This window comes from Lissotriton vulgaris, chromosome 11 (assembly GCF_964263255.1).
Source record: "Lissotriton vulgaris chromosome 11, aLisVul1.2, whole genome shotgun sequence".
Classification (NCBI taxonomy): Eukaryota; Metazoa; Chordata; class Amphibia; order Caudata; family Salamandridae; genus Lissotriton; species Lissotriton vulgaris.
This window is the reverse complement of record NC_141699.1, coordinates 734,266,458-734,293,414: the sequence shown is the minus strand read 5'-3', so window position 1 is coordinate 734,293,414 and position 26,957 is coordinate 734,266,458. Positions and strand designations below refer to the sequence as shown.

Here is a 26,957-nt window from a genome sequence, read left to right as displayed (position 1 = left end):
ATATAATGGAAGGAAGGCACTCCTTTCTTTTACAATATATAGTTTGTTCCTTTTTGTTGAGGAACAAACTATATATTGTAAAAGAAAGGAGTGCCTTCCTTCCATTATATTCATTTTGTCACGTTGTCCAAACGGAAAGAGCACCCATTGAAAAAAATGTTGTTTGATCAAATATCAAGCCTTACAGATGAGAGAGCAAAAACTTTGGCATATACAGCTGAGCAAGCAACGGATATCTACTCTTTGGTTCAAGAAGTAAAGACTTCGGATGCCCAAGGCAACACTATAGTACAACAATTGAAGCAACTACAATTTCTAGCTAAAAGAGAAGTAAGCCAAAAACTCCATGCATCGACCCTGGTTCAGTATCATAAAGAAAAAAGGATACCACGAGGATTACGAATGTCTATTAAACCTATGCTTTACAGGTTCCATTTGAACAAAGATTTTATGGAAAAATGGTATCGAATATTAAATAAGTGTTCACTAGATTTAATATTGTTACTGATTGAGGAATTGGCGAGAGTCATTGCAGACCTGACCCGTGAAATTGACGAGATCAAACAAAATCTAGAAGGCAGGATGCAAAAGGACGATTGGGATAAAACTTTGAATGACATTAACATTACATTGGATAAATACACCAAGGAAATTCAAGAAGGTAAATTAAGAAAATTTAAGAGGGACACGCTTGATTATAAGCTCAACGAAGTATACACTTGGGCTGAAGTCTATGCCCAGAGGAGAGCTTATCAACCCAGGAAAAAACCAACTAACACCTCGGAGGAGAGTTTAGTTTCGGACACCGATTTAAGTGCTTCTAGACCATCAGCTCAAACACAAATTGGAGAAACGCCTGGCCCAAGTGAACAGATAGATTCAGACCAAACGGCAACTACATCAAAGCCGTCTTCTTTTCCCCAGGCAGGGGATTTAACACAACCACCAGGAAAACCAAAACAAAAACCAGGAGAAGCCAGAGAAGGAGCAAGAACAAGGAGCACCAAGTAAATTTAGTGATGAACATTTCCAAAACTGAGTTAACATCTAAAGAACTTCAAGTACTGAATAAAGGATTGGGTTTTGTCCCAACCTATGACACAAACATCTTGGAAAGTGAAATAGCACTGTTCAAGTTCATGAGAGTGTTAAGACTTAGGCATTTCTTCACTAATGTAGTTCCCACACAAGAAGAAAAAGAACCGACTGAATTCATGGAATTCAAAGTTAAATCTAAATACCAAGCTCCGGTTTCGCACAAAATCTTGGACGCATTTGAAAAAGCAGTGAGAAATGACCTAGAAAAATTGAGCTTTCACAGATCCAAAACAAAGAATCTATCAATTCATGAAAGGAACATCCTAAAAAAACTTCAAATGAATGAGAATATTCACATTCAAAAGGCTGATAAAGGAGGAGCAATAATAGTGATGGATAAAGAATTCTATGAAGCAAAAGTTAATGAACATGTGTCTGACGAATTGACATACCTGGAATTAGACAAAGACCCCATCTATGATCTGGAAGTGACTTTAAAAACCATCTTAGACAAAGCGTGTGAACTTGGTCATATCTCAATGGCTACGAAACAATTCCTCACAGTACAGAACCCCAGGCGACCCCGCCTTTACATGCTACCCAAAGTTCATAAAGACAAAATGAACCCTCCTATGAGGCCTATAGTCACAGGTTGTGGCACGATTTTTGAACCATTGGGGCAGTATATAGATACTTTCTTACAGCAATTCGTCCAAGAGTGGCCATCCTACACAAAAGATACCAACCACTTTTTGCAGAAATTAAAAGATATTACCACAACACAAGATCTACTACTATGCACTATAGATGTAAAATCTCTTTATACTTCGATACCTCACCAAGCAGGACTGGAAGCTGTGGAATGGGCTTTGTTGGAGCTAGAAACCATCAGAGCAGAAAAATCTTTCATTTTAGAATTGTTGCATTTCTGCTTATACCATAGCTACTTCCAATGGGACAAAAATTTTTTCCTACAACAGAATGGAACATCAATGGGATTTGCGGGGGCTCCCGCATATGCCAATACGTATATGGCTAAATTTGAAGCAGACCATATCTTTTCGGATAAAGAATGGCAGGATCATAGTTTGATATATCAAAGATTTATCGATGATATTTTTGTATTATGGTCAGGTAACAGAGAAATGCTGGAAGATAAAATCTTGATTTTAAACACTCATGTAGAGCAAATCAAGTTTACTCATACTATCAGTGACCACGAAATAGCATTTCTGGACGTCTTACTGTCATTGAAAAATGGAACATTACAAACTGAAGTGTTTCGGAAAGAGACCGATGTTAACAATTCTTTATTGTTTCAGAGTTTTCATCCTCAGAACTTAAAAATAAATTTGCCCATGTCGCAATATATGAGGATAAAACGGATATGCTCAGAATCTGAGACCTTGGAAAAACATCTGGAAATACAAGAAGGAAAATATGCATCCAGAGGTTACCCGGAGAGTGTATTAAAGCAAACCAAGGATAAGGTAGCCAGGTTCAACAGGGAGAAGCTTCTGGAAAAAAAACCGAAGAAGATTCTGGACAGACAGGTGTTTGTTTCAAAATACTCCACAAGCTCATCCAAAATAAAAAACATAATAATAAGACACTGGGAACTTTTGTTACACGAACCAGATTTTGGAGGCATTTTCCAGCAAAAACCGATGTTTGCATACAACAGATCGAAAAACTTAAAGGAGTTGCTAAAATCACCCATAATCAAAAGAAGAGCAAACTACAAAGGAATGAAAAGGTGCATGAACTGTGTGCATTGCCATAATGTAATTGTTGGGAATACTTTGCATCATCCCCAGACAGGTAAAACCATTGACTTACACCACGACAGTGATTGTAACTCCAAAAGTGTGATCTACGTCATTAAATGTCCTTGTGGCAAATTGTATGTGGGGAAAACGGAAAGAAAACTTAAAACAAGAATATCTGAACACAAGAGTACTATTAGGAATGTTAACATCAAGAGCAATTTAGCTAAACATTGGACAGAAAACAGGCACAACATATCCCAGCTACAGTTCTCAGTTTTGGAGAAAATTGAAACACGAGAAGGAGTGGATCTCACCAGATCCCTCCTACAAAGAGAGATATTTTGGATTCGGTACCTAGGGACCCAGGAACCTAAAGGTCTAAATGAAAAGATAGATTATACATGTTTTTTGTAAAATAAATACTGTACGCCAGGTTAGATCCATGTAGAGGTTTTGGCCAAACCTCTCTTTAGCATGTGAACTTTTTTGATCATATTTTTCATACATGTACTTTTGAATGGTTGAATTGCACTAAAATGCTTTATATGTAATACTGTAAATAATCTTTATGTGATGGTTATTTTCGAGCACTTTATCATTATTTTTATTTATTTTGTCTCGTTTATTTTTTCACTATTTTTTCATTGTTTTATTTTCGATTATTTTTCCTTGACCGAAAGTGGCAGTAAGTGGTTTCATCAGGTCATGATTTAAGGGCTACCGCGTAGCTCGAGGTCGTTGAGTAATTTTCCCCGAGTGTTGTTGGTTTCGTGTTGGTAGACTTCACAAACATGGCGGGTCCGAGATTTTGGAATTAGTCCGTTTTTACTGTTGCTTGAGGAAGAGCGTGATCTTAACCTGGCGAGCCCGGCGCTGGGTTTGTAACTGGCAGCGAGTGAAGTTAGGAGTTGGTGTTTAGCGGAGAGGTAAGAATGGGTGCCCGGGGGGTAAGCGGTAGTTACGACTATAGTTTGCAACACGAAGCTAAGGACTGCAATGTTTTCGTTGTAGGTGGCAATTTTGAATTGAGACGGAAACGTGGCGTTTTTACATTCTTAGAGACTCGAGGTAAGCGGAAGCTTGACGAGGTGGTTTTTAGATTTAGGGCATTTGGTTGAACGTTGTTAGCATGTATTAACAGTCAGAACTCTCGTTTACAGGTACCACAACCTCGTGGTTTGGTTGTGAGTATACATTGTTTCAGCACATTCACGTTTTAAGGTGCAATGGTGGTGGTTTTTACATGAAAAAGGTGTAAAAAGTGCATGCTGCAGCCATTATTATTTTTTTGTACATGATATTATGTTGTAGTGAGCATCCGGTGGTTTTTGAAACTTGAATCAGACAAAAACTGGATATTATATTGAATTTGCTGACATAAGATTTTTACATTTTTAGGCCCCTGAGGAAGAGTCCATCTAGGACTCGAAATGCATCGGGCTACATCAACTTTAAGTTGCAAAGAAAAGATTGTATTTTGCTGATACAGTGAAATTATGAACTGTTGTTTTGTGAATATATGTTAGAATTTTTTGTAAAAGAATTGATGATTAAATATCACACTTTCAAAGGAGAAAGGTGAATGTGGTTATGTTGAAAAAGTTTTTGTGAAAGAATTAAAATGAAATTGAAAATGATGATTTAACTAGTGTGACTCACTAGTAGCAACAGTGCGCAGAGGTTGAGTGGTTGATCCACTCAAGTTAGGTTGGTAGTTCTCACTGAATTACCCAAAATCCCATCTCCAGCCCGCCCACATACGGCAGTTTCTGGGGGCGACCATAAACACTCTAGCGGCCACTGCGCAGCCGAATTCAGTGATTCGCCAGCATTCAGTCGCTGATCCAAAGATTCAGACCTCAGCACTCGCTTCCAGCAAGAGTGTTCATGCAGTTGATAGGCATGATGGCCTCCTGCATCTCCATTGTCCCGCACGCGAGACTACATATGCGTCCGCTTCAGGAGTGCTTGGCACGTCAGTGGACTCAGGCTCGCGGGCAATTGAAAGACCTAGTGTGGGTGTGCGGTCGGGCATACAACTCTCTGCATTGGTGGAATCCACAAAACCTTTGCAAGGGCCGACCGTTCCAGGAGCCTGTGCCACAGATTATCCTGACGACGGACGCTTCTCTCCAGGGTTGGGGAGCGCATGTACTCCATTACACAGTGCAGGGACTATGGACACTACAGCAGAAGAAGATGCACATCAATGTGTTAGAACTGATGGCGATCTTCATGGCCTTAAAGGCGTTCAAAGTACATCTGTGCAACAAGGTCGTGTTGATCCGGACGGACAACATGACGGCCATGTACTACATTCAGAAGCAGGGAGGAACACACTCTCCGCAGCTGTCTCATCTGGCTCGGAGCATGTGGAAGTGGGCCATTCAGAGGAACATCTTCCTCATGGCAGAACACCTCCCAGGCAAAGACAATCAGATGGCGGACCTGCTCAGCAGGCACAGCCACCAGATGCACGAGTTGGAGATACATCCATCAGTACTCCAGCCGTACTTTCAAAGATGGGGTCATCCAGAGATAGACCTGTTCGCCACAAGGGAGAACGCAAAATGCCAAAGCTTCGCCGCCAGGTTCCCACACCCGCAATCGCAGGGCAATGCGATATGGATGAACTGGTCAGGCAAATTTGCGTATGCTTTTCCCCCAGCACCTCTGATACCGCTGGTGGCGCGCAAGCTCAGGCAGCACTCGATGACCCTCATCCTAGTTGCTCCAACGTGGGCTCGCCAACCATGGTACACCACGTTTCTGGAACTGTCCGTGGTACCGGATCAAAGGCTTCATCTCACACCCAACCTTCTGACTCAGAGCCATGGCGACATTCAGCACCCAGATCCGCGACAGCTCAACCTGGCGATCTGGCTCCTGAGGTCCTAGAGTTTGGCTACCATAACCTTCCTCCCAATTGCATGGACATCATTCGGGAGGCAAGAAAGCCCACTACTAGAGCCTGTTATGCGGCCAAATGGAAGCGATTTGTCATTTATTGCGTAAACCACAACATTAATCCACTAGATGCTTCCATTCAGAACATCATCTGTTACCTGTTCCATCTGTACCAGTGTAATTTGGCATATACTTCCATCCGCATTCACCTGTCTGCGATGGCCGCATACCTCCAAAATAGACAGCACCTTTCACTTTTCAAAGTGCCTGCTATCAAAGCTTTTCTGGAAGGACTCAAAAGGGTCATTCCACCACGGACCCCACCAGCTCCAGAATGGAACCTCAATGTGGTTCTTACTAGACTGATGGGTCCTCCCTTTGAGCCACTACATTCCTGCGAACTTCAGTTCTTGACTTGGAAAGTGGCTTTCTTAGTAGCAAGTACATCGCTACGGAGAGTTAGTGAGCTGCCGGCCCTCACAATCCAGGAGCCATTCTTCCAGGTACATGCTAACAGGGTAGTGCTCCGCACTAACCCTAAATTTCTACCCAAGGTTGTGTCTCAGTTCCACATAAACCAAACAATTGAGTTGCCGGTGTTTTTTCAAAATCCTGAGTCACTGGCGGAGCGGATGCTTCACACCCTTGACGTCAAAAGGGCCCTAATGTATTACATTGACAGGACCAAGGATTTTAGAAAGACTAAGCAGCTTTTCGTTGCTTTTGCGTCACACCACAAAGGTAACGCTATTTCCAAGGCTGGTATTGCTAGGTGGATCGTGAAATGTATTCAGATCTGTTATGCAAAAGCTAAACGCACTCTTACAATTCCACCGAGGGCCCACTCCACCAGGAAGTTGGGGGCCTCTATGGCCTTCCTTGGAAACATTCTCTTAGAGGACATATGTAGAGCAGCCACATGGTCTACCACACATACATTTACTAAACATTACTGTGTAGACGTGCACTCTAAACAGCAGGCAGCTGTAGGGCAGGCTGTTCTCAAGACACTTTTTCAAACTGCTGCAGCTGGCACGGGCGGCCGCCGCTAATGGAGGGACTGCTATGTATTCTATGCACAGATATGAATTCAGCAGCCCACATGCCTCGAACTGCAAATGCTACTTACCGGTATGCATCTGTTCTTGGCATGTAGGGCTGCTGACATTAATATCGCCCGCCCTCCTCCCCGGCGCCTGTAGCAGCTGCAGTGTTTACATACATTTCATGGCATGGTCATCACTCACAAAGTTCACTCCATCGCGGCCACAATGGCTAAAAACAATCTGGGGATGGAGTCGATGCCCATGCGCACTGTAGTCCAGGGGAGGAGCCACCTATCTCGTGATACTTCGAAGACTCTTCCAGGACAACAATGTGCAATCATCCGGACCCAACACTAGGTGGCGATCTATGCACAGATATGAATGTCAGCAGCCCTACATGCCAAGAACAGATGCATACTGGTAAGTAGCATTTGCAAAATTTCACGACCAATATATTGAATATTTTGTGGCTTTAGGTAATGTGCCTAGACTTCCCTCTGGTGCACTTACCTATCCTTTGGTTGGTGATCCCTTTCCCATGGTGTCTCATGCTTGATAACTCCTCTCACCCTTAGTACTCACTTTCTTATTAGTCTTCTGATTTGCTATTTTTTAGTGTCTACTTTTGCTATCTGCTTCATCTTTTAGTTAATCTATATCTCTCTTCCTTTTGTCTTTGTTGTTACTCTCTGGGGTGCTGTGATTTACCACATCTCCACCTTGTCCCTTTGGAGTCCTCTTTTAATGTCTGGTATTTTTTTTTTCTTCATGTATCCTCTCTTCGCTTAGAGTTCTTCAGAATACTCTATGGCGTCCTGCTTCTCCTTCAGAATCCTTTGGCTCGCTTTGGTGCTGTCCGGCTCCTGTATTGCCCTCTCTTAGCCCTGTGACATATAGTATTCTATTGTTTGCATATGTCTCGCATTCCTCCTGCTCTCGCTTGTCCTAGAATCGTTATATATATTGTTGTAATTCCTTTCGGTGGAGATTGTTAAGTAAATTAAAAAAAGATGCAAGTCTTACAATTCTTTGGAAAATATATTTATTCAGTAAAAAGCAGATTTTTTATGAGTTTGCACAGTACTGGATACGCTCAGCCATCTACTGTTGGAGTTGGCATTTAGGAAGGGTGTTTATAGTGGCTGGACACACAAAACGACACTCAAATCTTCTGTACACTGCTTTGTCATTTGTTTGGGAAGCTATTTCGCCACCTTTACTACTTTTAACATTCTAGAACCTCTGTCATGTCCTTGTAAAATGAAATTCTATTTTCAAGTAATATTTTCATAATTAGAAAACTGGATCAGAAAGTTATTGACTCATTTGCTTACTAAGTGGTTCACCTGGTAAAATGAGGGATATTGTAGGACAACTTGCATGTACTTCAGTAGTCTGTTTCTTCATTGATGTTCATATGTTCAGCACCCTGAGAGGTGAAAATAGAAGTATGAACAGTAGCATATACTTGTCGCCTTCTGTCGCCTGCTACTGGTTCTTCCTTAGTTCTGATTGCTTACAGTATGTGTGTATGATTTTCACATTATGATCTGTGATCAACCATGACTTATGTTTTATGCTTTTTTCTGTTTTGTATAGGTGATAGTTTTAACATATGTGCTTCTTTTGGTACGAGGTTGTGTATGTCATTTTTTACCAAAGGCCTTCTCTAAAGCGACCCCCAGATATTCCACGTAACCCACTAACAGATCCTTTTCTGATTCACATCCCAAAAATCATTCCAATACCATTTGACTATGCTTTACTCCCACCTTTTCTGCTTTGATCCCAATATCACTAATTCTTTAAACTACTCCTTTCTTTATCCTACCCATCCAATTACCCTTTACTCACCATCTGTATTTGTACTGTCATTATTTATCACATGGCCACTGCTAACAAAACAAGCCTATGTCTAATGATTTCCCACTCCTTCCCTTAAAGGACCTCAATTAAACACCGATCAAACAATAACACATCTAAGCTACCTTTCTTACTCTAAGTTCAAAAAGGTGCAAACTGTTGAACTTTGTTAGCTCACTCGTAATTTACACTATGACAAGAAGCCATCTGTTCTCATTCATTGCAGTAAATCCTGCCAATTCCCCTTAACAATCTCACATCTTGACTTTCCATTACCCATAGCCTCATCAAATCACTACTTTCAGATGTAAATGAGTGAGATGAACTGTGCCACCTTATCTAAAAAACAATTGCCACACTGCCCTGAAAAAATGCAGAAACAAAATTAATATTAAGGAACTTTCAACTTCTTCTAAGAGGAAAATAACTGATCAAAAAAACTTCACACAACAAAAATCGTAAGGCAAAAAGACAATAATTAGGGAATTTTCCTCAGGATGACGAATTTCAAATTTTCATCATATTTGGTACCCCCTACAGCACACTCTGAATATTAATTGGAGCAAATCCTAAAATCTCCACCAATAGCACCGTAGGCTAACACATAATCAGCCAAACCACAATCAAATCAAGCAGGCTAGATGCCACAGCTGTTACCTACCGCAAGGCCTCTTCACCAGAACGGATTTTCAACACCTTTCAAACATACAGGAAACGCACAACCTTCTGGTCGTCCAGTAAACCTTTGTCATTCATTCTGATTAATCCAAGATCCTTACGGAAGAATAGGACCCACATATGCGCCATCTTTAATTCCAGACTGAACCTGAGTTTTTTTACAGAATCTAGCATTGGCAACAATTCTCCTGCAGTTCTGCCTCAGAACTCCCCAAACGGATGCATTACTCTGCAGTAATGAAGCAAAGGGGTGCGACAGGGGTCTTGCAGTAGTTCACTAAATACCCAGCAACAACTAATAATTAAGAATACCGTTCTTGTGAATCCTTACTAATTTGCTGTTCTCATCACCACCTCATCCATTCCAATTTGTCTACCACCTTCAGACACAGGCTTTTGGGGATGCCCTCCGAACTAACAATATATCATCCTGTTCTACACCAGACTGTATGCCCACTCAACAATTTAGAGGGGCACAATAGCCATCAGGTCTTCCCTGGAGCCACATATGAAGCAGGTCTTGTGCTTAATGCCATATTCGCAGTAAAGGACTGTATTTTGGTTAAAGAAATACAATACAAACTCAAGTGATTACTATGCCATTTATTTCATCGTAAACCTAACAACGGTGCTACTCCTCTTGCCAACACCAAATTAAACCTTCCATACCAGAAAGTGGAAGAGCTTAAGTATAGAATAATTACAAAAAACTTGTGGTGTCACAGCGCCTAAATTCACTGATGTCTGTAAGCCACCTACACCACTGGAAAAGCATTATGAGTGTGTGCAAATGGCCACCGTTAAGATCCACTTGCATAACACCAGTTACCCTTTCTGCTGTGCATTTAGCGTGAATGAAAAAGGTGTATCAGAGGCACCCCCAAATATAATACTGGTCAACGAATTCTAAAACGTTTTTCTTTTTTAAGTGTTCTATCAATTTGTTCCCATAAAATCATACCAAATATATTCTAATAATTGTCCAATAACAAATAGTTATTTGCACAGTATTCTCATATTACATAATTGTATCATATACACAATCTATTTGAATCATATGCACAGAATGAATTGAAAGTTTTAAGTAATACAGGACCACATGAGTCAACAGATCTTTCCAAAGAAAAAGGCAACCGATATGTGATTGTTATCCAACAGTCTCTTTATCATGGTTATTATTGGTTCACAAGAACCATAGCTCATTTTCCATCGCATCATTAATAAACTCTGCCAAACTTCATCCTATTTTCTATGCAACTTTATCAAGGGCAACTCAATGGTGAAAAAGATTATAATGAACTTTCATGTCAGTCAGTACAACAACCCAATCCTTTATATAAATATTTGGCCAACTTACCAGTGATGCTGTCGGTTAGACTTGTGATTTAATAAACACATGAACCTAAGGTGGGCTTTGGATTACCTTTGTCCTCTCGTTTTCAGATTTGCCAAAGATAAATATATTTTTGCTTTCGTGCATCCAGACTTATGCTAATTTTCCTTGATAATGCTCGTCTTGGCTGCGGCACACTAGTTGGCTGGCTTCTTCATCAGAAATATTTGTGGTCTATAATAGACTTGTGGTCTTGTGTTATCTTGAATTGATTTTACGTAAATGATTCAAGCTGCTTGTGTGTATATCATACAATAATGAAATGTAAGGAACATTGTACAAATAACTTTGTATGCAATCATACAATAATTATATATGTCATTTGAATTCATGTAAAATAATTGGCAGAATAGAATTTTAAAAACAACATTTTTGTAGACATTGTTGACATATGTTGAAGTGCCTCAAATTTCCTAAAGCTACACCACTGGCTCACTGTGGTCTTTAATAAAGGGCATCCCTTAAGCCACAAGACACCGGCATATATGAAATGCCGGCCGACTCAAGTCAGACATAAATATCTTAAAATGGAAAATCAAAAACCTAAACGGCAGTAGTTCAAAACACATGTTGAAGCATAAAACATAGTACAAAGAGCATACAAATCTACTACTAAATATCTGTTCAAAATCATTGTCTAATTCCATAAACCTGATTGCATGTTAGGCTGTGTCCATCACTGAGAACTGTGCAACTCTTGCAAAACATTTCACAAAAAAAAGCAAAGGAGCTTGAGGTCCATTTTTTTTACCAAACACTGTCAATAACATCACCACTCTACAAACGGGGCCGAACTGTGAACACAACCAAAACAATTCTCATTTAACCTTCTGCCTATAAAAGAAAGGGACCATCTAATAGACATTCAGCGTTGCTGAATGCTTCCTGGCCCTAGCCGCCAATATACATTTAAGTATATTTTTGAATCTACCTATGCACCCAGAGGGAAAGAGCGATAATTTACTAATCAGTCATTTGTAGAATTGACTTGAGATTTAAAAACATTTTAAATCAGGCCGATCCTGAAGAAGAAAAAACTACACCCTGGGGATGCACCAAATTACAGATCAATATCAAATGAGTAATTTGTGGGCAAACTAACTGAAGGAGCAACATTCTTGCAGATAAATGTCCCTGGGGTACGCAAACTCTCTTATCAGAAAACAGGGTTTCAACCTGGCAGAGGTACTGAATTTGCATTAATTGTAATCCAGGATAAACTCACAACACTGTTGAGTCAAACAGAAGGGTTGCTGACATCCTTGTTGTCCTCCGTGATAGTTTGGATCAATAGATCCTACTCCAGACTAAACTAAGTAGGAATACAATGCACTGCCTTAAAATTGACTCAGTTCTGACTCATAGACAGAAAACATTGTGTCTCCATCTCCCTACCAATGTCCCATTAACACACAAGTTATGCATTCCACAAGGCTCAATTATTGCATTGCTTCTCTTCCAACTGTAAGTGGCCCCATTTCCAGAGCTTATAAACTCACCGGATACAGCTAATATGATGCTAATTATCCTTAAACTGGAAAAACTCATAAGACTTCAAGAATTCAGGTTTCGCAAAATGCATTGGAGTTAAGATCTTTGCGCTGCAAAATCTCCTAAAACTAAATAGCCTTAAACCGCAATCCTTAACTGTGAACCCAAACACAACATGGCTGATGGGGGTTGGATCTCCTCCTGAAATATCGACTGCAGTAGAGAACTTAAGGGTGATAATGGACTCTCACTTCAAAGACAGGGCAACAATGTATCTAACACCATCATCTTGAAACCATCAGGAGAACATCTCAACACCGTTAGAACTACCTAGTCTACCTCCATAGGGTCTAAACATCAGCAGTTCGTGTACTGTCCTACTAAGATGTATTCTACAGCAGACAGCCAGGCAACCACATTTCCCATGCTCTGAAGGCACCCCACTGGTTACCTGTCCCAAACGAATATCCTTCAAAGCACTTTGCAGTGTCCCTAAGACAGACTACCATACAGGACCAAACAAAATTCAAAATTTGTGTCCAAATTAGGAATATTAGATTGAGAATGGAACCACTAGTAGTGATCCTCCTGTTCAGGAAATATATAGTTGAAAGGTCGTTCTAGTACAAACTTGCAGACTGCAGCATCATACTGAATAAAATGATGACGATCTGCACCCACCTGGAATTCAGAAATACAATACAAACTTGTCTCTTCCCCAAAACATGGCTCAAGCACTAGGTGGCCGTATAGTATCCCATATCGAATGGACCTAAAACGATACAGGATGGTCTGTCAAATGTCTGAAGGGACCAAACTGGTAACACTGCTGGGTATTGACCAGTAAATTATTGGAGAAACCGGTTTCCAGTGGTGTAAGGAATTCTTAGGGGGCCATGGAATGGTGATGGGGGCCCCTCGCAATACCCATACCCTCGAGCTGACAAGCTGAGGGGTCACCTTTTATTTCTAGATGACTGGGGCCCTGATTGGGGCCCCCTGCACTGCAGGTGATACGGAGGTGTCCGTTTCCCCCCTGACGGATTCTGTCTCTGAAACTGCATACATAACAAAACATTGACCTGTGGGAAGGACAAGCACTCCTCCTGCAACCCATATATGTCCGTAAGCATGTATAGTTCTTGAATGTACGGCTATCGCGCTTTTCCACAGCATTCAAACGTATGCACTGTTTGAAGCCCAATTCAACACTCCTATCCTTCTTAAGAAGATGCACCAGAAAGCTGTCCAGGATTCTGCTAGACGTGCATAGCACTATACATATAGGCATTGCAAGGGTATGGAAAGCGCTATAGAAATACCAGTACAGTGTTTATCGGTGTCATTTTGTTCATGTTCTTGCCTGTGCATTTGTGCCTTCTTGACTGTTTCTGTGCGTGGGCTTGTTATGCCTTGCAGTTTAGTCTCAATTCTTATTTTATGTGTGCATAACTTGATCTGTATATCTGGCCACAGTGTGTGAGCAAATGTCTAGTTGTGTGGTTGCTTTCTTGCTTGTATGTGTTTGCATGTTTAGTTGTATTCCAGTGCCTGGTTGTGCTTTTGTTTATGAATGCTGTTTACGCCCAAATTGGTGCTCGTTTTCCCTCCTGCACGGTTTGTTAATTTCCTTCTGGGTGTACTAATTGGATTGCATTTCTATGCGCTTAATGGATGTGTATGCACACAAGCTTGTGTGCGCCTAAATGTGTACATGTTTGTTGTGATCTGTCTGGTACTACGTCCCTCCTTTTTTTCCCCTCTGGGCTTGTTTTTGGCCATACATGCAGATTAATTACATCAGAGTGCATATATTTTTTACAAACCAAGTTTTGTTTTTTCACTCATAACTTGTGGTTGTTTGCATGCTTGATTAGGTGTGCCTGCTTGTGTTTGTTTATTCATACGTTTGGTTGTGTCCGAATCACATTGCTGTTTTTCCTGGCTTTCTCTTTGTGCCTGAATGTGTGTGGTATATGTAGCTAAAGTCAGTAGCACACATTTTCCGACGTTCACTGTAACGTGTATCAGTGTTTTGGATGGCCACTTTTGAGCCCTGTTGTTGGAGCGTTGTGTGGTGTGGGGGGCATAATTTGCACGTCTTGGTTGTCATGAGTTACCTGTGAACATTCACGGGCTCTGTGTACAATAATCTGCAGTGGTGCATTATGGGCCTGCTACACAAGTTATTCTCCAAGGTTGGTCTCGCAGATGAGGAACGTGTCAGCAGGCTGTCCGTTCATGCACAACTCTAGGTCAGTCCTACTATCAATTTTTTGATTCATTATGGCTGTGGGCTCAGGGATAGTCTTTCCAAAGTTGTCCATTGTGATCTGGTATTTGCCCTTGGCACTTCGTGTTAATACTGGGGCAAAACGATGACCAGACAGAATTTCTGAATGTAGATAGGAGGTCCTCTGCTGACAGGATTCCCCCGAGCTCTCTTGTATGGCTGACAGGAACACTACCAATTCGAAGTAAGGGGGCTCTTCCCTCTGGAGCAGTGGGAACAGAGGGCTTGATTGTGTGATGGGATGAAAATAAATGAGGGGGAAGGTGAAGAAGGGACACTCTGGACCAACGCTGTCCATCTGAAAGGCCACAGTGGTCTGGTGCAGCGGACTGTTCTCACTCTCCTGATACAACACTGCGCTCACTCGGACGTCGGTTAGTGGGCTGGGCCTTGCATTAGCTACCTGGAACATGAGACGGGGCCTCCCATCCACATGAGCCACCACAGCCGATTCCGTAAAACGGATTGAACTTGCACGATTCTTGGGTCGGGCGATCTTTGCCACAAATACACCTAGGAGAAAGAGGAGAAAGGTATGTTAACAGCTTAACTTGCAAGATAGTTATGTGCGTTGACATGCACAATAGTCCATCCCCTGTTAGCTTTCCTCCTCTCACCAGACTCTTGCAAATGTATAAGCCTGGCAGACCTTGCTTTGCTGAAGGCACCCAGACCTATCAACACCCTGTTACCGTAGATAGTCCTCTTGGTTTCCCTTCATTGAGCGAGCGTAATAACCTAGAACCCTCAACTATTAGTCTACCAACATAACAGACTAACCATTACGGCTATGTTGTGCGCACTGTCTTGAATGCTAGTCTCTCAATTACATTTTTGGCCAGTTTCAGGAAAACACTGGCACTTAAAATCGAAAGGGATCGGTTTTCTAGAAAGAAATGATTGCATAGATTACCAAAAAATTGGATAATGACGAGCATCCCTACTAGTGTGCCTGTGATTTCAGCTAGACACACACACAGCTTTCAAGGAAACCACATAATACACCAAAACATAATTTCCTATTTTTTGTGTTATTCGAACATGCATGTTCTATATTCCTGTTGCTAAAGTGTGGTGCCTGGAACACTTTAATAATATAAATCTAGCTTCAACTTGTGGTATTAACAAAGCCACAAGCTTAAAATATCTCTTTTGCCTGTGGTAGACTGTCAAACTTGAATTGTTTGTTTTCATTTGAAACTTTTGGCATCAGGGTTGGGACCGTTATGCATGACCCGTTGACGTCATACATTAAATGCCACAGTCTTTGGCAGATGTCCTATTTTCCCTTTTTTCTGTTGCCAAGAACAGTTCCCCCTGAACACTTCAGATTCTAACTGGGCCTAGATTGATTTCTGCAGTTTTACTCTGGGTTTGGCTCTTCATTATTTCCTAGAAAATGTTATGCGGGAACTGTAAATACCTGTTCCAGTGGCAAAGTGGTATTTTGGCAAATATGCTTATCCAAAATTGTCTCATTGCATAAGGCTGTTGCATTGAAACACAACTTTCAAAATACTATGACAACTAGCAAAAATGTATTTAATATGTAGCATCCGTTCGACTGTTTTAGATCTATTGGCTATTTCATAAGTAGGTAGAAAATAGTTGTTCTAAATGTCTCTCCCTGCTTATTGCATTGGTTTGTGAGTACAAGTTTCATAGTGTTCTAGACCCGAGGTTATTTGACATTAGTGGTGGCTGTCTGTACTGTTGTATGTAGTGACTGGTGGCATAGACACTGTTTCTGGTGTGCAGCATATAGATATTTCTTGTGGTTTAGTGCCAACTACTGTTGGTGGAGGCAGGGATGTGACTGGCCTTTTAAGAAGACTGTGATTCTGCCCACCCTTGGCTGTTGCATCGTAGGCTGGACATGGTGGAACCAATAGTGCACTGGCAATGCAGTTTTTGAGGCGAGTCATTCTTAAGATATGGTTTAACAGTGCATCTGACTACAAGACCTTTTGCTTACAATATACATCGGAAGCTTTGTGATAATTTCCCCTCCCTTTTTGCCACTGGCTTTTTGGACCTGCATCTGAGCCTTGGGACATTGTCAGTCGCATCTTAAATCAATTTACAAGATTGTTCTTTTACCACCATATGCTTTTGGCTGTTAGGTATATCATTCCACCATACTGTGGATTGCTTGCCTGGCAATGCATGAGTGAACATTTTACTTCAAAATGTACACCCCCCCCTTCCACCGTGCTTTCTGTCACATAAATGTTTTGTGTCTTGCATCCTGCACCATGGCCTCTAATTGTTCTTTGTTAATCACATCGGAGTCTGTCGTGTGGTCTGGATGTGTCACTATGATTAAGAAAAATCATAATGATTTAGACGTGATATGTGGACACTTGATAATAACCACCTATACTACACTACCACGTATACCAAAGCACTTGTAGTGCCAACATCACACTGTTACCAATACCAACACCACCTATGCCTTCACCACCATTATTCTATTAATCGAAATAACACCTACACCACACTACCAGCAAAAAACCCTTCTACCACAGTACCAATACCATTACTAAATCTGCCACTAAAAATCACACCACCAGCATCACTATTTCCACCACTTCGGTCAAGCATTGACAAAACCAGTAGGTCTGGATTTAATTTCTTAGGACATGAAATAACTCTTCATGCCCTTGCCTTTGTTTTCACATTAAACATAGGCCTATTGGCTTTGTCAAGGTTTAAGTATGTATTTTTGCACGAGGCACCTCCACCCCCTTTGGACTGGATCATTTTTTCATTGTATTACTTTAAAAATGTTAATGCTTATTGCATATGATTACAGAAATAAAACACATCACAGGCTTGGATGACCAGACCTATTGGCTTTGCCAATATGTACTTGTTTTGTATTGTTCATTGATGCAGATCTTCTAGCATTTCAACACTTTCTTTACTAATGACTTTTACATTCATTATGAGAATTTTGATTGGCTTGTGCGTGTGTGGCTTTCAGATTGGTATGTGTGTGCTCCTTGTGACAAATCTGACCATGGGATGGAAAAATGTGTTTTAACTGGCCAATAGCGGAGACACCTCCCAGTTTTGATGAAATTAGTGTACCCTGAAAAAAATGAGGCTTCTATTAAACCATAAACTACTGTTGGGTAGAGTGAGTGAACAGATGGCTAGAATTGGAGCCATCCTTTACAACGTGACCGTTAACACGCAATACCATTACCACTTAATACCATTACCACGCATCCTTAACAATGCACAAGTCTTTACAATGCAAAATGTTATCACGTGTATACCTTAACCATGCATGCCTTCACAACGAAAATGTAAGTATTTCGCAGGAAAATATTATATATAATATATATCCAGAGCGTAGCTGGGCGGAGTTATAGGGCAAGGGTGTATTTTAGGATTTAGGGTCGGTAGGGGTATTTGGGGGGCAGAGGCGTTTTTAAGGATTAGGGTGGATAGGAGTATTTGGGTGGGTAAGGGTATTTTTAAGGTTTTGAGTAGGTAAGGATATTTGGGTGGCAAGGGTATTTTTAGGCATTGGGGTTTGCGGTGGGTAGGGTTTAGGAGTTTGGGTTGATATGGCGCGTGTATATGTGGGTGTATACATGTGGGTATATAGGTAGGTGTGTGTGTGTGTGTAAACACTACGTCATGCTTCGCTGATCCTCCTCCCAAAGCGACGCCGTGCCAGCAGCGGTGACGACTACCACGTTATTTCAAAAGAACAGTTATGCTTCCAGAACTCCGAAATAACAGCGACGCAATAAAGTATAATTGTGCTATCCTTTGGAGTGGCGCTGTTATAATTTCGGAGTTCCGGAAGCATAACGGTTCTTTTGAAATATATATATGGGCATGCTTTATACATATCGGCAAGATACTTACATTTGCGTTGTAAAGGTATATGCGTGGTAAAACTTTGCGTGGTAAAGACCTGCGTTGAAAAGACTTTTGTTAAGCCTGCATTGTAAAGGCATTCGTGGTTCTTTCATACAACCAGCTAGAATACATCCTTTCTAGTTAAAGGTGATAAACCATCAATTCTCTAGGTGGGATTGGAACCCTGACACTTTAATATGAATGCTCCTGTATGAAAGTGTGGTGTTTCAGACTCTTAAAGAGCCAGAGTGTAGCTGGGCCGAGTTATACGATGCTGGGCGTTTGCCCACCTGAAGATGGTATGATTAATCATAGGGCCCACTCCTCACTTGTTTGTGGGTATCATCACAAGTGGTTTCACCGATTCAATAGAGGGAGCTTGTATGATTTACAGCTGATTCTACGGTGAGACAGAACAATCACACTATCTATTGAGTGTCATAATAAAATGGAGAGGCAAGAAAGGGGAGTAGGACCAATTAACGTTACCTACTAGCTGACTTTGCAAATGTATTCTGGTTGCTTGTTAGTATTAATACAATTTCAGGCGAATATCTCCCACCCAGTGTAATGTTTCATCCCTTCTGATAAGACCTAACTGGGTATGGGGCTTTCTTTAGTGCCAGGGTTCCTAACTACATTATGTTTCACATGTGGCAATAAGGTTGGTGTACTTTTGCGAGATGTGAGCAAAATAAAAATAAATGCTGAACGACAGGCACTGTATCCTGATAGTGGAATAATTGTCTGACATCTATGGCACCCAGATCCTATGTTGGTCAAAAACCATTCTGTGGTTGGCCCTCCTCCATTTTATGGATGATGTGGGTGGGTATAAATAGAAGATCTCCATCCTAGGCCTGGGACTGACGCTCGCTAAACGTGACACAGCTAAAGAATGGAAAGCAGTAGCCCCTCATTATCAGTCTGGAAAAAGGGTACAGACCACTCTATGGGCATGGAGAATTGCTGTGTGAAATGTTAAGGGATGCCCCAAAACACCCAAAGATTTGGAAGAGAAGGGCAGATTATATGGGGATTGAATTAGCGCCAGTCCATCAAAATCACCAGCTTCTGGAAGATGAAATTCAGATATTTCACGGCCCAAAAGAAACTGTACCGCACTGATCTATCTATGAATATGGGTTATATAACTGAGATGTATTCCATTTATTTTTTTGAACTTCTTTTGTAGATGGATGTGGGGTGGGGGTGAGGCCGGCAGGACTGTTATCTCTTATTTGTTGCATCTTACATGTTTGATTCTATCGTATAACTCAATAAAATGTGTTCCAAAATAAATAAATAAATAAAACATCTGTGCATGCGGTGAGGAAACCATGGAGATTGTTTTTAGACTTAGGGTTATGGTTTGTTTGCGGGTGCACCCAGTGCCACTTCAATTCGAAAGTAGGTGCACTGACAGAGGAATGTGAGCGATTCCATTACCACCTGAATTATTGTTGACTTATTATATTGCTTCTTTTCATCTGCCTTTACAATAGAACAGGAGGAAGCTGGGAGTAACCTAGTAGTAAAAACACAGTGACCTTAAAGGTGTTACACATATTTCAGTTGCAGCTTAATCAGACTTCCCTAGTATTACATTACTAGTTGGTGATTGCCACCTGTAGTTTTAGCATTCTCCATTTTTAATGTTATGATGAGTTTGCACTACTTCTTTTATATGGCTTTGAAATGTTGCCATACTGCCCTTGGCTTTTTGCCAGCTTACCCAGTATTCTTCCTAGTGAACGTAACATTCATGCAGCACCTTGGAGACGTTCCAAGACTTTACAGTTTATTTTGCATCGTTTCAGTGCTCTTATGTACTTACGCGAGGTTGGTGGCAAAAATGTATGAAGGCACAACTGCCTAGCTCTTCTTCAGTGGCTCTCATGCTGGAGTAATTGAAATCTTGGGCAGCCCAGTAAAATTGGCCTCTGCCCCCAATTTTTATTGTTTTGTTTGAGTCTTTTGCTATGATGAAAGTGGAGTTTGGGGACATCTAAGATACAGTTTGTCTTCTTAATGTACTTCAAAACAGCCTTTACCCTGATGGTGTAATGCTTTATCTTGCACTGTACCTCCCCGTACTGAGGACATTTTAGCACACATTTAAGGATGTAACATGGATGCAGAGTACTCTATCAGCATCACCAGAATTAAAGTGCTTGTAGTATTGCAGATGATAGAGGCCTTGTTTCACCTGTCTTTGCAATTAGTGACAAACTTTCTCTGGTTGAATGTTTGGGGGGCGGGAGGTCTTGACTGGATGTTCATTGGAGTATGCACTGAATTATAAACCCTTGTTTTAAAGAACCATGAATACTATGTGTTGTAAATTGCCCATGATTATTTTTGGCAGGATACATTTGGTGAAAAGGTTGGTTCTCCCTGGCCCTGTTTAATATATCTATGCGAGGCATCCCTTACTTTCTTTTGTTTTTTTAATTTCAAACGATTTTATTAGAGAAATTTTTATTTTTTACATAATCAGAACAGAGAGAATAAAGGCAGTACTGGTCATTTTATAACACCATTGGGGTTACAGTTGGCGTACATTATATATGGTTAGGCATTTACACGTTGGGTAGGCATTTATGATCTATGGCGTTTGCAGCCTTGATGGGCCTATGTATTGCCCTCAAGAGAGGGAAGCGAAAGTGGGAAAAGGAAACATCCCTTACTTTCTTTACAAAAAAAACTCAAGTCCTCAATTGTGAAATTTATTTGGGCTAAAAAATATCCATGTTTTGTAGGGGAAGTCAAATCGATTTCTGGGAGATGGAGGCTGGGCGTTTTAGATCTCAAGGGTCATGTATTTTGTTGAGTTTGTCTCTCTTACAAAGATTGTTGGAACCCCACTCTACCTTTTGCACAAAATATGATAAACAGGGCGTGGGATTAAAATTTAAGGGTGGCTCTGGGATTTTGATGGTGGTCGATTTGTGTCCGATTTGGTGCACTGTTAGAAAATGTGGGAAGGTTTAAAAGTAGAATTCCTTCAGAGTTTAGTGGCACATTTTAGATGTTCTCTGAAGGATTTCTCTACAGTGTATTGCTCGATGACAAAGAAAGGTCATTGTTTCTTTGTATGGGGCAACACTTGAATAGAGGATTAACTTGACTTTCTGTGATTCACATAAAGAGCCTAATCTGCAAGAGAGGGCCAGATTAATTTTTTTAAAGCATTGTTAAATTTGAAATTTTCAGGGCACGATTAATGGTGTATGAGGGAGGGCTGAGTCCCTGGTTGGGATTCCCTTGCCGTCTAACAATATTGTTTCAGTCGTACCCAAGGGATGAGTTATGTTTACATTTAGCCTAATTCACAGTCCAGACAATTTGCAGCATTCTGATAACATTCTCTGACATCTGGAATAAACCCTTGATTGTTACTTAAGGATGCAAGAATGTTGCTTGAAAGGCAAAGGCCTCAAAAGCTGAGGTTCTTCAACTAACATTTCTAGAATAATCTTAAAGTATGGGGCCCTGTCCTTGGATGGGAACAGACGCATATAGTCTGGGATCAAGTATGTTACTAACTTGACTGCGGATGTGAACATTGGAAAATGCTTCTGCTCACCCTAGAAAGAAATCCGATTAAGTAGAGGAATTATACCGCCTGCAGGTTAGCAACCAAATTTGGAGGGGAATCCTTTAGCAAGTAGGGTAATGATGCCTAGATAACGCAAACCCCAGTGATTATAGATGTGCTGGTCTCTATACTTAGTAAAGCCTTATTGTGAAGTTTTTGTAGCAGAATAGAGTGACCTCAGTTGGGTAATATTTCCACCATGAATCTGAAATGGATTGTTTTCAACTGTGTTAATGGCATGTTACCTATATATTGCCTTAAAGGATAAGGCCTGAATCGCAGTAACAATAATCCAGACTATTTTAACTTGAGCCAACTCTAATTACCCCACCATTGAACAGCTTCCTGTTTAAACATGATGTTTCGCAGGTATAACTAAAACTACAACTGGAAAACTGTTGTTGTGAATCTTTGAATAGAATTGGAGCACAATAAAATCTACAGCCATGGCAAATAAATGTTATCCTTTCCAGAAGTTCTCATTCACAATTAAATGAGGAGAGGAAAAATTGCCTAGGCCTTCGTTCTACCAACACACTTCAGACCACAAATGAAAGGCTAGTTTCCTCAGAACACTACCATGCCTACTCAAGCAGAGCTATCGCTTGGAAATGTAAGCCCCTCACCCTCCTAAAATGTGGCAAGCTTCATCATTAGGCATCCCATACCATTGGCCGAATTGAGTCCAAGTTGTTCTTTATCATATTACATGGGAGCAACGTTGTTTTTCTCTTAATTAGTAATCCCAAAGAGTTGTCAATCGCCAGAGTAAAAAAATAAAAAATAAATAAACTGTTAATATCGTCTAGGGCTGCTAAATATGTCTTTGTTATTGGATGTCCTGATAGAGTTTAATACTGAAAGTGGATGACAAAGAAGGCCTACCAGTTACCTTTTCATCCTCATAAATGGCAACATGTTTAAGCCATTTCGCCTTGTTTCCAGTGGGTCAGTGGCCTTTGTCAGGACATCAATGTCTCTGGCTAATAAACTCCTTTAGCTATGCTACATGTGGCCATCTCTCTATTATGTGCTGTTTTGTGATAGGGTCACGGTGACCAAATACCAAATAAACCCACACACAAACTCACAAACTCACGGTTTCTGATGTACACGTCTGCAAAAACTGATGTACTGTGCCTTCATAGTATTTCACTTCACAAAGCAATGATCTCCTATAAATATACTTGTAAGTTACAACCAGGAAACAAAAATTAGACTTTCTTTTGTAGATTAGTGTGTGTGGGGTTATTTGGTATTTGATGACCTTGCACCTACCACACAACCATACTTAATGGTGTGATTATTGCATGTAGTATAGACTGTATAACTGTTCTGAAAAGCTCTTAACAGGCCTCTATATTCTCTATTGCACACAGAGCTTTCTGCCAGGGTAGAATGTATGCTCGCATTCAAGTCTGAAGGAAGGGCGTTAGCATGTATTTTGCTCACACTGCTTAACTCAGTGACTTTTGTGCTATTAACCCTGCAGCTTGCTTGCTTCACCTGCCTGCCCTCAATTTTAGGTTTGATCTGTAGTACTCGGTTCTGTATGACAGAAAATGAGTGAACTTACCAAGTCACTAGGCATCTTGAGGGCAAGGCTGGAACATGAGGTAGAGGACTCAAGTGCCTAGAATGCTAAGCTCCTCTTTCTTAAGGCTGTGACCGCTTTTCTCCTCCCACATGGAGGCAGACATTTACAAGTCTTAAGTGGAGATTGTGGGACCAGGAGCTCAAGAGTTACTACAATATAAATGTTACTGTTTTTGCAGAGTGTTTTAATGTCCATGTGACCGTGTTTATTTTGCTTTTTTGTAAAATCGAAATAAATATGGCCATTAAATATCAACATTGGAAGAATGCTCTAGCATAGCTTTGTCAACTGCACCACTGTAAGGGTTCCGCTGATAGATTCACAATGGAACTCCTAAGACTTTCTTGACTTCTTTTAAATGGGATGCGTTTAGAAACTTGTAATTCTAGGAGCATATGTAATCTGCCATATAGTAACATGTCTCTGTTTGGATACCTGAATCCTAGAAGATGCCTTAATATACTACATACATTTTGGGCCTCTCAAAGAAATTTTGTGAACAGAAAGCGACTTCACAAAGGTTTTTGCCATGATCTAACTCATGAGCTGTGTTATGAACTGGGTGTAAAGTCATCTTTACTTGTGACAAATGTCTCTACCCCCACCCCCCCCATTCTTCCACCCCCCCCCCCATCCTCCCACCAGTAAATTTATTTATTTTACCTGTGACGAAAGCCTCCAGCATGAGCCCCAAGAGCATCTCCAGAGCTAATAGAGCAATGGCGCTGGGGCAGTCGGCGCTGGGGAACATAGTACCATAGCCAATGGTGAGCTGTGTCTCCAGGGAGAAGGAAAATGCAGCAGTAAAGCTGGTTATGTACTTGACACATATGGTGTGGTTCTCTGGTGGGGTGTCGTGGTCCACTTCAAGATCCCCATTCATCTCTGCCAGCAGGTACCAGAAAATGGCAAAAACCAACCAGTGGAGGAGAAATGATGCAGAGAAGGCAACCATCATCCACCGCCAGCGCATGTCCAAAAGGACCCCCCAGATATCCCGCAAATATGCCATGCTTCGGCCTTGGGTGACATCAACTCGTAGCAAGCTGCGCCCATCCTTTGTGACTAGTCTGTGACTTCTCAGCGGCAGGAGAGATGAGGCATAGGTTTTACTGTTCATGCCATCCATCTTGTCTGTTTTCCCTTGTATCAACTCTGCAAGAGAAAAAGTGCAGTCTTTAAGTCATTTATTTCAGTTGTAGCTATTGCCCTCAACTTCCACTAGACAACATTTCATATATAATGTCCTGAGTTCTAGGAATTGGATCCTAAATACAGTTAATCTGTGATTCTTTACCTTTTAATTTCTGTGGACTCCCACATAATCATTGAGGGGTTCCGAGGACCCCCAATGAATCATCATTGGAATCCGGCGACCCCCAATAAATCATTATTGGATACTAGGAACCTCGGCCTAAGCAATTTTGATCATTTGAACCATAAGACAATATCACCAGCTTAATTTTTAGCCTCAAATTTCAAAAGTAAATTTAGGAAATGTTTCGTTTTACACTCTGCTTCTTTAAAAATTCTTTATTAATCTGTTAAAATTTCATTTTCTAAGCAGTCACGGACCCCCTGAGTTAGTGTAACAGACCCTCAGGGGTCCCTAGACCGAGAACGACTGTAGTACAGTATTACTGAAGACAAAAGGATACTGCATCTTACCAATGGTTATTGCCCCAAACTCAAAACAAGAGTGGCTATTATTTCTTCCATACTCCCTGGGAGATGTGCAGCAGCCACTAAACATCACCTAAGGAAGTTTTAACATTTATAATTATCACTGAGCTATAAATTGGCTGTAATATCCCAGTCCACAGTTATCGCAGAATTCTCCAAGCGGTGTCTTCATACTGTCCATTGTTAACACTTTCTGTAAACAAATGGAAGTTTTTCAGGCTGATACTAGGTTATCTTTCACCACAAATGTATCAATGAATATTTCAGTTGTTAGTGCCAGCCATGCAACAGAACACTAAGATTAGATCTACAACGTTCTCCACCCACACAAATCTGATGAAATTCGTACCCATAAGAGCCTGTTTCCAAGGTTGCGTCTACATGAGACATGTATCATTGCCTTTGTGCCAAGAGGAGTCTCAATCTGCCACAGCTTAATAATAAATTGGTCTTGTTGAGACTTATGCCAACTACTACCACCATGCATCAGTGTTCCGTACTATATGCTGCATGTGTGACAAGAGATATTTTTTACATTTACACATACTTCTGTCTGCAGTACAAGCATGCCGAGCCTGTGTAGGAATCCTGTGTGCCTTTGTCCGTGAATTTAGCATGGAGGTGATTCTTAACCCTGTACCTACAGCAAATCAATAAAACTCAAGTGATCCTGTGCTTTCTGCTGCTTAAGACCCAAATGGTGCCTCCATGACTCTTGCAAGACCTAAGAAAAGGTTCTTGCCTTCTACTGTCTGACCCACTGAGACTTCTTTTCATGAGACCTGTTTTTATTGCTGCCTGTCCCTGAAGAAGACATTATTACTAAGAATTTGCATGTATCTTTTGGGGACTGAGGACAAAATGTACCAACTGTCAATCTCCAAGTGATTCACAAGATAAGTCTCCTTAATAACTTAACACTCATACCAAAACTCTTAGTAAAACTTTTATCACTTGCAGCTAGTAGCCTTTTTTATGTGTAGAAAGAAAAATTACACTTACAGAGTGCTCCGCTATTTTGGTTCTTATCGTCCTTTGAATTTCATGCACAGCAACGTGACATCTGATGCACGGTAACGCTTGCAGACTGAGCACAATGCTCTTGACTTCAGCTGACTGCCCAGTTTAATGTGAATTATCTTTCTTTGGGTAGCTGTAGAGCTTTCACTCTTGTGCTCCTTTTTTCTGTCCAAATAGTATTCTTGTACTCAGTCGATTTTTCTTCAAGGTGATGCTTGAGGCTCTCAAAAAGAGATCACATTTCCTCTGGATATAGCAGAGCTTCTACGCGTCTTTGGATGAAGCGATTTGTGACTGACCATCTAACGTTTGAAACCGTGTACATATGGTAGAAAGCCCAAACGGCCAACGCTGAAACAGTCTGAAAGAATTAAATATAAGAACATTAATACACCATGAAGCAGTTGCTCAGTAGGGATCTATTCATACATCGGCAACAACCAGTATCCAAAGGAGCTGATGTGGTTACCCAGCTTCCCCACTATAATGCTGTTCTCGTTCACATGCTATAGCCAACTAGATGTTTGCCTTTGGTGCCTGTGTCACGCCACAGCTTTAATGGAGAAAACAAAATACATGCAGTGTCAAATCTCAAGAAACTAGCCCCAGCAGTGAAACTGATGACAGATCTTTAAATCATAGCAATGCCCAATATACACTTTATCCCTGTTAAAATATTCGAACTCTGCAAACATTGTA

General features: G+C 40.9%; 2 protein-coding genes across 2 annotated transcripts in view; one reads left to right on the top strand and one right to left on the bottom strand.

The window, feature by feature from the left end:
* Positions 1 to 26,957, top strand: part of GIGYF2 (GRB10 interacting GYF protein 2) — a 1,722,773-nt gene that overhangs the window by 426,471 nt on the left and 1,269,345 nt on the right. The gene's annotated exons all lie outside the window — the stretch shown is intronic.
* Positions 14,245 to 26,378, bottom strand: KCNJ13 (potassium inwardly rectifying channel subfamily J member 13). Its single transcript, XM_086943851.1, has 3 exons — positions 26,241 to 26,378; positions 24,219 to 24,710; positions 14,245 to 14,991 (listed from the first exon to the last, which is right to left on the bottom strand). The coding sequence occupies exons 2-3, from the start codon at positions 24,682 to 24,684 to the stop codon at positions 14,372 to 14,374; spliced, it is 1,086 nt and encodes a 361-aa protein (XP_086799977.1). The 5' UTR covers positions 24,685 to 24,710; positions 26,241 to 26,378; the 3' UTR covers positions 14,245 to 14,371.